This window comes from Lethenteron reissneri, chromosome 41 (assembly GCF_015708825.2).
Source record: "Lethenteron reissneri isolate LAM-NWPU_2019-01 chromosome 41, ASM1570882v1, whole genome shotgun sequence".
NCBI classification, from domain to species: domain Eukaryota; kingdom Metazoa; phylum Chordata; class Hyperoartia; order Petromyzontiformes; family Petromyzontidae; genus Lethenteron; species Lethenteron reissneri.
Window position 1 is genome coordinate 10965182 of NC_083819.1, and position 10154 is coordinate 10975335.

General features: G+C 56.7%; 1 protein-coding gene across 1 annotated transcript in view; it reads right to left on the minus strand.

Moving 5' to 3' along the window:
- The window catches only part of LOC133352793 (homeobox protein Meis1-like), a 236557-nt gene extending 226766 nt beyond the window's left edge, over positions 1-9791 (minus strand). The window contains exon 1 of the mRNA XM_061568689.1: positions 9321-9791. Within this exon, the coding sequence (XP_061424673.1) occupies positions 9321-9332 (12 nt within the window). The 5' untranslated portion in view covers positions 9333-9791. The remainder of the gene's footprint in view (positions 1-9320) is intronic.
- Positions 9792-10154: the final 363 nt, after the last annotated feature.

Here is a 10154-nt window from a genome sequence, read left to right on the forward strand (position 1 = left end):
GCGCACAGGATGGCGTCGTCTGTCTGCACCGTGGGGACATCTGGTAACGGCGCGGGGCCGCGAAGGATGGCGGCGGCGTGAGAAGGCGAGGCCTTCATCCAGCAGTGCATGCTGCTGCTGATAATGATGACGATGACGACGACGATGATGCTGCTGCTGCTGATAATGATGACGATGACGACGACGATGATGCTGCTGCTGATGATGATGACGACGACGACGATGCTGCTGTTGCTGATAATGATGATGATGACGACGATGATGCTGCTGCTGATGATGAGTGAACATGAAGTTATGGTTGCTCTCGGCCGGGACGATATGAGGCGTGCGACTCAGTGAGGCACTGTTGCCAATTAAAATCGTGCATTGTGTTCTTCCTCCAGCAGTGGACAGACAATGGCTACTGTCGATGATGATGATGACGTTCTATCCATCCCGCATTCGTAATCCACACGGGGCCAATATACACAGCGCGCGCACACGCACTGTTGAATAGGAGGCATTTTAATAATATCTCATAGGAGACATTCATATGAACGCTTGTTATCACGGATCATATAATCGCGTGTGTATAATAATATTAACCGGAGCTCCGAGCATGTATACGCTGCTTTCGTGGACACGCAGCTACGTCGATGAATAGTGGTCACAAGACAAAGAGCCCCCAGATAGCATTTAACAGACTGTTGGGGCAAGTGCTGTTAGCGAGCACCTATGAAGGCCGGCACGGCACACGATGTGGTGGGTGGCCAGCACCACGCCCGGCCGCATTTGAAGCTGAGTCGACCTAGGGGAGGCCCATAACCCGTTAAGACAATCGTCACTGGTGTTGGTGGCCGTGAGCGAGAATCGATCTCGGGGTCATAGCATCTCGGATCAACAAGGTTGGCTACGTACGGTGCGAAAGAAGTTCAACATACGTGCGTACGTAGCGTAACGCGCTAACCACTGCACCACCGCTCCCCAGGTAAGGAGATGCACGCGCTGTGCCCGAAGCGGCCTTGGGCCACTCGTTTTGGTCGCAGTGAGCTGCTGCATCTATCGGCTCAAGTTTGTTGAAACACGGGCAATGAACTACACGAGTGAACGTGATCGAGGTCACTAACAAGCTACACGTGAACGGAATCTCACTCGAGTCTCGTATATACATGCACACGCCCAATGTGCGCGCAACGTCACATTTGGCAAAACGTACACGTTGGGTAAAGATTCGTGTGAGTGTACACTGTGAGCTTAACACAGGGCGATAATTATTTTAGAAAGCCGAAACAAGACTGGACAATTGAAATGATAGAATTTTCCCAATCGCTCAACAACACGTCGACATGTGAAACATGAATACACACGTTCACGTAGGGTGAATAGCTATCGCTCGGCTAGTTTACGAATCTTGTTGTATTGCTGAGCTGGGCATCAGGTCGTGCATTCACGGCACACGTGTGTGCGTACACGTGTGTGTGCACGTGTGTGTGTGTACACGTGTGTGTGCGTACACGTGTGTCTGTGTGTACACGTGTATGTGTGTGTACACGTGTGTGTGTACACGTGTGTGTGTGTGTGTGCACGTGATGATGTGGGGAGTGGTAGTGTAGCGGTTCGGGCGCTGTGCTACGAACCCGGCGACCCGAGTTCGATTTCCGCTCACGGCCAACACCGGTGACGATTACGTGAACCGATCCTGGGCCTCCCGTGAGTCGACTCAGACTCAAACGAGTACATCGTACGATGTGTAAACTTCGCCACTGAGGAACACAAAGGCGGCCGGGCGTGGTGCTCGCCACCCAACCCCCTCGTGTGCCGTGCCGGCCTTCACAGGCGCTCGCTAACAGCACCTTTCTGGGAATTACGCATTCTTTCAAATGAATGTAAATAATTCAAATCGTAAATTCGAATGGAACAAACCATAATTGCCAACCAAACTATACACGCACGCACACATATATATCTGCCTGCATATAAACATAGGCGTGTGTTTGGTGGGTGCTCGTGTCGGCTCGCCAGCTCCTGGGGGCTTTGCCGTGACTACGCGAGCGGCTCTCGATCTCTGGGTGCGGGTCGAGGTCACCTCGGCAGGGTGCCCCGCAGTGCGGGTGCCGTAGGGGGGTTGGTTGGGGTCGTGTCAAGCGCGCCGCGCGTTGTTCCAGAAGTATAAACGTTGACGCAAGTAATGGGGGGCGCGACGCGCTCGCGTCTCGCGCACGAAGTGTGTCCAAGTCATTTACACCGCAGTTACAGACTGTTGGGGCAAGTGCTGTTAGCGAGCACCTATGAAGGCCGGCACGGCACACGAGGGGTGGCTGGCCAGCACCACTCCCGGTCGCGGTTATCTCTCCAGTAGCGATGTTTACCCACCTCACCAAATGCAAATTTTAGGCTGAGTCTACCTAGCGGAGGAGGCCCAGAACCGGTTCAGATAATCGTCACCGGTGTTGGTGCGGGATTCGAACTCGGATCGCCGGGTTCGCATTGCAGAACGCTCACCGCAACACAAACCTATCATATTTGTATGTATGTTGAACTTCTTTGGCGCCGTACGTAACCAACCGTGCAAATAGGAGGTGCGGGAAAAAAATACACGAACGAGAGACTTGGTCAACAATTCTCGCGAGCTACGTGCTAAGCACATGTCATGCGAAGCACACGTACCATGCACTGCAGTCCAACTCCTACAGCCCCTTCCACACGGGCGCGATTTGTGCCCAGTCAATGAATTAAAATCGCGGTGATGGTGCGGTGGTGGTGGCGGTGGTGGCGGTGCGGTGGCGGTGGTGGCGATGCGTTGGTGGTGGTGCGGTGGTGGCAGTGCGGTGGTGGTGGCGGTGGTGGCGGTGTTGGTTGTATTTGCCCATGGGAGGAATCGTGAGCGGGCTGCTTCGTGTTCCCCCGTAAACTTTTCAACTCGCTTCAGCGATGTTTCGCGACGACCCTTCGTCGGAGTGAAGATGTTGCGTATTGCGCCGCCGACAGGCCTCTGTCGTAACATTACCTGCCCCGCACTGCACGCACGCGCGCGTCTAAAACAACACCGCGTGTCAAATGAGATGCGAGGCGTTTGTTTAGAACCCTCAACGAGTCGACGCAAGGGGTGTTCGAAAGTTACTCTCGTCAACCGCGTGGCCTGCGAACAGGACGCATGTGCAGTTTGCCGTGTGACTGAATCGCGCGGCAAATTGGTCCCCAACGATCGGAGTTTCTTGGCTGTTGTTGTTGTACACTTTCTGATAATTGCCGACCGCGACGAAAGTTTAAACGCGGCCATTCGGGACACGCAGCACATCTCTATCTGGTCGAAACTTATTCGCACAAACTACGCAATTATTTAGATGTCGGACTTTGTTTTGTATATTTGCAACGTTTTCGGGTAGACACACAAACACGGACGCATGAACCACGCGATGCGTTAACTTCTATCGCCACCAAAGGCTGTCGAGGCCGGTGCAGTTAGCGAGCACCTACTGAGACCGACACGACCCTCTGCAGAGGTTGGTGGGACCAGTACAGGGCACACGCCACAGACGCCTTTGTCTTCCCAGAGCTGAAACTAAACGTACATCCGAAGCAGTTATTCCACTGGCTTAGCATCAACGCCTTGCGCGCACCCCCTTCATGAAAGTAAAATTAAAGACGCAAGCCACAGGAGTGGTGTGAATGTGGCCATGCGACCCAAACTATAGGGAACATATGGTAACCCCATAAAGACCCATGGAGATACATAGAGACACATAGAGATACAATCAACACGAGGCAAGCCACATCAATGCAATTGTGACCATGAAACCCATACTTTTGACAATATAATAAAACGTGAGGAATATAGGGATACATAGATACCCACAGAGATGCATATAGATTCATAGAGACCCATGGAGATACACAGATATACATTAAAGACAAGCCACAGGCGTGCGGTTGTAGCCAATTAAAAACAAACTATGGATCACACAGTAAACCCACTGCGTTGTGAGCTCGTTCAACAGAGGAGGAACAGCGACACGACACGAACTCTCTCTCTCTGACGAGGCCCTCTCGTCGTGGCCAGCAGCAGACCTCGACATCGGTGTCTAGCCTCCGAACACCTTGCTACCATCATCCTCAAGAACAGAACGAAGTTGCACGCACGCGTGCATTGCTGAACTTCTTCCGCACCGCACCTCGGTGCGTTGCGTGAACCTGAGTGAGGAGCTCCCGTAACGAGATTCGCACCGCGGTACTGGCGAACCCGGGGGGACGGGGTGGAGGGGCTGGAATCTTAACACACACGCAACACACACACACACACACGCAACACACACACACACGCAACACACACACACACACGCAACACACACGCAACACACACACCACACACACGCAACACACACACACGCAACACACACGCACACGCAACACACACACGCAACACACACGCAACACACACACACGCAACACACACACACGCAACACACACACGCACCCAACGCACACACACACGCAACACACACGCAACACACACACACGCACCACGCACACACACACGCAACACTCACACACACACGCAACACACACAACACACACGAAACACACACACACAACACACACGCAACACACACACAACACACACACACGCAACACACAACAAACACACAATACACACGCAACACACGCAACACACACACACGCAACACACACAACACACACACAACACACACACAACACACACACGCAACACACACACACACGCAACACACACACACGCAACACACACGCAACACACACGCAACACACACACAACACACACGCACGCAACACACACACACACGCAACACACAAACACACGCAACACACACACACGCAACACACACACAACACACACACACAACACACACGCAACACACACACACAACACACACGCAACACACACAACACACACACAACAAACACACGCAACACACACACAACAAACACACACAACACACACACACGCAACAGACACGCCGACAAAGGTCCCCCGTAGAGTCTTAACAGAGTGTTGGGGTTGTTTCTGTTGCTCGTGAGAACGCACGTGCACGCGCGCTCCCGACTCGAGGGCGCGCGCGTGAAGCTGCGGGCGTCTCGCGCGTGCGGTGTGTGTGTGTGGTGTGTGTGTGTGTGGTGTGTGTGTGTTGCGTGTGTGTGTGGTGTGTGTGTGGTGTGTGTGTGTGGTGTGTGTGTGTGTGGTGTGTGTGTGTTGCGTGTGTGTGTGGTGTGTGTGTGGTGTGTGTGTGTGGTGTGTGTGGTGTGTGGTGTGTGGGGTGTGCGGTGGTGTGTGGTGTGTGTGGTGTGTGTGTGTGTGGTGTGTGTGTGGTGTGTGTGTGTGTGTGGTGTGTGTGTGGTGTGTGTGGTGTGTGTGTGGTGTGTGTGGTGTGTGTGTGGTGTGTGTGTGGTGTGTGTGTGGTGTGTGTGGTGTGTGTGGTGTGTGTGTGGTGTGTGTGGTGTGTGTGTGTGTGTGTGTGTGTGTGGTGTGTGTGTGGTGTGTGTGGTGTAGTGTGGTGTGTGTGTGTGTGGTGTGTGGTGTGTGTGGTGTGTGTGTGTGGTGTGTGTGGTGTGTGTGTGGTGTGTGTGGTGTGTGTGGTGTGTGTGGTGTGTGTGTGGTGTGTGTGGTGTGTGTGGTGTGTGTGTGGTGTGTGTGGTGTGTGTGTGGTGTGTGGTGTGTGTGTGGTGTGTGTGGTGTGTGTGGTGTGTGTGTGTGTGTGTGTTGCGTGTGTGTGTGGTGTGTGTGGTGTGTGTGGTGTGTGTGTGGTGTGTGTGGTGTGTGTGTGGTGTGTGTGTGTGGTGTGTGTGTGGTGTGTGTGGTGTGTGTGGTGTATGTGTGGTGTGTGTGTGGTGTGTGTGTGTGGTGTGTGTGTGGTGTGTGTGTGGTGTGTGTGGTGTGTGTGGTGTATGTGTGGTGTGTGTGGTGTATGTGTGGTGTGTGTGTGTGTGGTGTGTGTGTGTGTGTGTGGTGTATGTGTGGTGTGTGTGGTGTATGTGTGGTGCGTGTGTGTGTGGTGTGTGTGTGTGTGATGTGTGGTGTGTGGGGTGTGCGGTGGTGTGTGGTGTGTGTGGTGTGTGTGGTGTGTGTGGTGTGTGGGGTGTGCGGTGGTGTATGTGTGGTGTGTGGTGTGTGGTGTGTGGTGTGTGTGGTGTGTGGTGTGTGTGTGGTGTGTGGTGTGTGGTGTGTGGGGTGTGGTGTGTGGTGTGTGGTGTGTGTGGTGTGTGGTGTGTGTGTGGTGTGTGGTGTGTGGTGTGTGGGGTGTGTGGTGTGTGTGGCGTGTGTGTGGTGTGTGTGGTGTGTGGTGTGTGTGGTGTGTGTGTGTGTGGTGTGTGTGTGTGGTGTGTGGTGGGGTGTGTAGTGTGTGGTGTGTGTGGTGTGTGTGGTGTGTGGGGTGTGTGTGGTGTGTGGGGTGTGTGGTGTGTGTGGTGGGGAGTGTGCGGTGTGTGTGGTACGTGTGTGGGGTGTGCGGTGTGTGGGGCGTGTGTGGGGGGTGTGCGGTCGGGTGTGTGGGATGTGTGCGGTGTGTGTGTGGTGTGTGTGGGGTGTGGGGTGGGGTGTGTGGTGTGTGCGGTGTGTGTGTGACGTGTGTGGGGTGTGTGTGGGGTGTGGGGTGGGGTGTGTGGTGCGTGTGCGGTTTGTGGGGAGTGTGGGGAGTGTTGGGTGTGTGGGGTGTGTGGTGTGTGGTGTGTGTGGTGTGGGGGGTGTGGGGTGTGTGGTGTGTAGATTGCGTGTGTGTGTGGTCCGTGTGCGGTGTGTGGGGTGTTTGTGGTGTGCGGGGGTGTGTGGTGTGCGGTGTGTGTGGTGTGTGTGCGGTGTGTGGGGAGTGTGGGGTGTGGGGAGTGTTGGGTGTGGGTGTGTGGGGTGTGTGTTGTGTGGTGTGTGCGTGGGGTGTGTGGTGTGTGTGCGGTGTGTGTGTGGTGTGGGGTGTGTGGGGTGTCTGTGGTGTGGGGTGTGTGGGATGTGTGGTGTGCAGTGTGTGTGGGGAGTGTGGGGTGTGGGGAGGGTGGTGTGTGGGGTGTGGGGTGTGTGGTGTGGGGTGTGTGTGGTGTGTGGTATGGGGTGCGTGATGTGTGGGGTGTGTGGGGTGTATGTGGGGTGGGGTGTGTGGGGTGTGTGGTGTGTGGTGTGGGGTTCGTGGTGTGTTGGGGGAGTGGTGTGTGTAGGGTCTTGGGTGTGTGGGGTGCGTGTTGTGTGTGGGGTGTGTGGGGTGTGTGGGGTGTGTGGTGTAGGGTGTGTGGGGTGTATGTGGTGTGGGGTGTGTGGGATGTGTGGTGTGCGGTGTGTGTTGGGAGTGTGGGGTGTGGGGAGGGTGGTGTGTGGGGTGTGGGGTGTGTGGTGTGGGGTTCGTGGTGTGTGTGGGGTGTGTGTGGTGTGTTGGGTGTGTGGTGTGTGTGGGGTGTTGGGTGTGTGGTGTATGTGGGGTGTGTGGGGTGTGGTGTGTGTGGTGTGTGTGGGGTGTGTGGGGTGTGTGGTGTGTGGGATGTGTGGGGTGTGTGTGGTGTGTTGGGTGTGTGTGGGGGGTGTGGGGTGTGTGGAGTGTGGGGTGTGTGGGGAGTGTGTGGGGTGTGTGGGGTGTGTGTGGTGTGTTGGGTGTGTGGGGTGTGGGGTGTGTGGGGAGTGGGTGTGTGTGGTGTGTGTGGTGTGTGTGGTGTGTGTGGTGTATGTGGGGTGTGTGGGGTGTGGTGTGTGTGGTGTGTGTGGGGTGTGTGGGGTGTGTGGGGTGTGTGGTGTGTGGGATGTGTGGGGTGTCTGTGGTGTGTTGGGTGTATGTGGGGGGTGTGGGGTGTGTGGAGTGTGGGGTGTGTGGGGAGTGTGTGGGGTGTGTGGGGTGTGTGTGGTGTGTTGGGTGTGTGTGGTGTGGGGTGTGTGGGGAGTGGGGTGTGTGGGGTGTGTGTGGAGTGTTGGGTTTGTGTGGTATGGGGTGTGTGGGGTGTGGGGTGTGTGGGGTGTGTGGCGTGTGTGGGGTGTGTGGGGTGTGGGGTGTGGGGTGTGTGTGGTGTGTGGGGTGTATGTGGTGTGTTGGGTGTGTGGGGTGTGTGGGGTGTGTGTGGGGTGTTGGGTTGTGTGGTGTGGGGTGTGTGGGGTGTGGGGTGTGTGGTTTGTGGGGTGTGGGGTGTGTGCAGGGTGTGTGGGGTGTGTGTGGTGCGTGTGGTATGTGTGGTGTGTGTGAGGTGTGGTGTTTGTGAAGTGTGTGTGGTGTGTGGGGTGTGTGTGGAGTGTGTTGTGTGTGGGGTGTGTGGTGTGTGTGGTATGTGTGGGGTGTGTGGAGTGTGGGGTGTGTGGGGAGTGTGTGGGGTGTGTGTGGTGTGTTGGGTGTGTGTAGTGTGGGGTGTGTGGGGAGTGGAGTGTGTGGGATGTGTGTGGAGTGTTGGGTTTGTGTGGTATGGGGTGTGTGGGGTGTGGGGTGTGTAGGGTGTGTGGCGTGTGTGGGGTGTGTGGGGTGTGGGGTGTGTGTGGTGTGTGGGGTGTATGTGGTGTGTTGGGTGTGTGGGGTGTGTGTGGGGTGTTGGGTGTGTGTGGTGTTGGGTGTGTGGGGTGTGGGGTGTGTGGTGTGTGGTGTGTGGGGTGTGGGGTGTGTGGGGTGTGTGCGGGGTGTGTGGGGTGTATGGTGTGTGTGGTATGTGTGGTGTGTGTGAGGTGTGGTGTTTGTGGAGTGTGTGTGGTGTGTGGGGTGTGTGTGGAGTGTGTGGTGTGTGGGGTGTGGGGGTGTGTGGTATGTGTGGGGTGTGTGGGGTCTGGTGTGTGTATGGTGTGTGGTGTGTTGAGTGTGTGTGGTGTGGGGTGTGGGGCTTGTAGGTTGTGTGTGTGGTGTGTGTGGTGTGTGGGGTGTGTGGGGTGTGTGTGGTGTATGTGTGGGGTGTGTGTGGTGTGTGTGGTGTGTGGGGTGTGTGTGTGGTGTGTAGGGTGTGTGTGGTGTGGGGTGTGTGTGTGGTGTGTGTGTGGTGTGTGGGGTGTGTGTGGTGGGTAGTGTGTGTGTGTGGTGTGTGGTGTGTGGGGTGTGTGTGGTGTAGGGTGTGTGTGTGTGTGGGGGGGTGTGTGTGGTGTGTGGGGTGTGTGTGGAGTGGGGTGTGTGTGGGGTGTGTGTGGAGTGGGGTGTAGGGTGTGTGTGGAGTGGGGTGTAGGGTGTGGGGTGTGTGTGGGGTGTGGGGTGTGTGGTGTGGGGTGTGTGTGGAGTGGGGTGTGTGTAGGGTGTGTGGGGTGTGTGTGGGGTGTAGGGTGTGTGTGGAGTGGGGTGTAGGGTGTGGGGTGTGTGTGGAGTGGGGTGTAGGGTGTGTGGTGTGTGTGGGGTGTGTGGCGTGGACGCGCGCGAAGTGCGAACAACACTCACGCGCTGTGCCATTCTAGCGCCCTCCGTGCCTCTCTCCCCCACCCCACCACCACTCCCTCCCTGCAGACACCAGCGCGGGCCTCCTGGCAACCCCGGCCGATGATGTGGATGCGTTAGAGGGCTGCCGATACTGCTGCTCCTGCTGATATAGATGAGCCGGCTTTACAACAGCAGCAGCCACAAACTTGAGGCGTCACGCACACGCGCGCGCGTGCGTGCACACACACACGGCGGCTGTCTTCACGGCAAAGTACTCCGTGGTATATCCAATCCGCGCGCAGTCGTCCTCGCCGCTGGCTCTGTCGGTATCCAACTCAACGTGACGCGCTGCTGCTGCTGCTTCTGCTGCTGTTGCTTCTGCTGCTGCTGCTTCTGTTGCTGCTTCTGCTGCTGCTGTTGCTGCTGTTGCTGCTGCCGCTGCTTCTGCTACTGCTTCTGCTGCTGCTGCTTCTGCTGTTGCTGCCTTCTGAGCGCCAGCCGCTTCGGAGCAGAGACGAAACGCCGCCTCAGTCGCCGCCGTTGGAGAAAACTTCACAGAGACGAGTGGGGGTGGTGGGGGTGCTGTGGTGGGGGAGTCGCTGCTCCGCCAGCAGCAGCAGCAGGAGGCACCCCCCTCCTGCCCGGCGTCGCGAGTCAGCGCAGCCGAACCGAGCGGCGCTGAAGGCGGCGGCTTGCGACGTCGACGACGCTGCTGCTACTGCTGCTGACGCCGCGAAATTTACGAATTACACCCCCCTCCCCCCCACAAAGGCTGTTTAATTGCGAGACGAGAGCAGGCGGCGACGCGTAGCCCCGGCGGCTCCCCCGAACGAAGCGGCCGTGGTACGGAGCGGT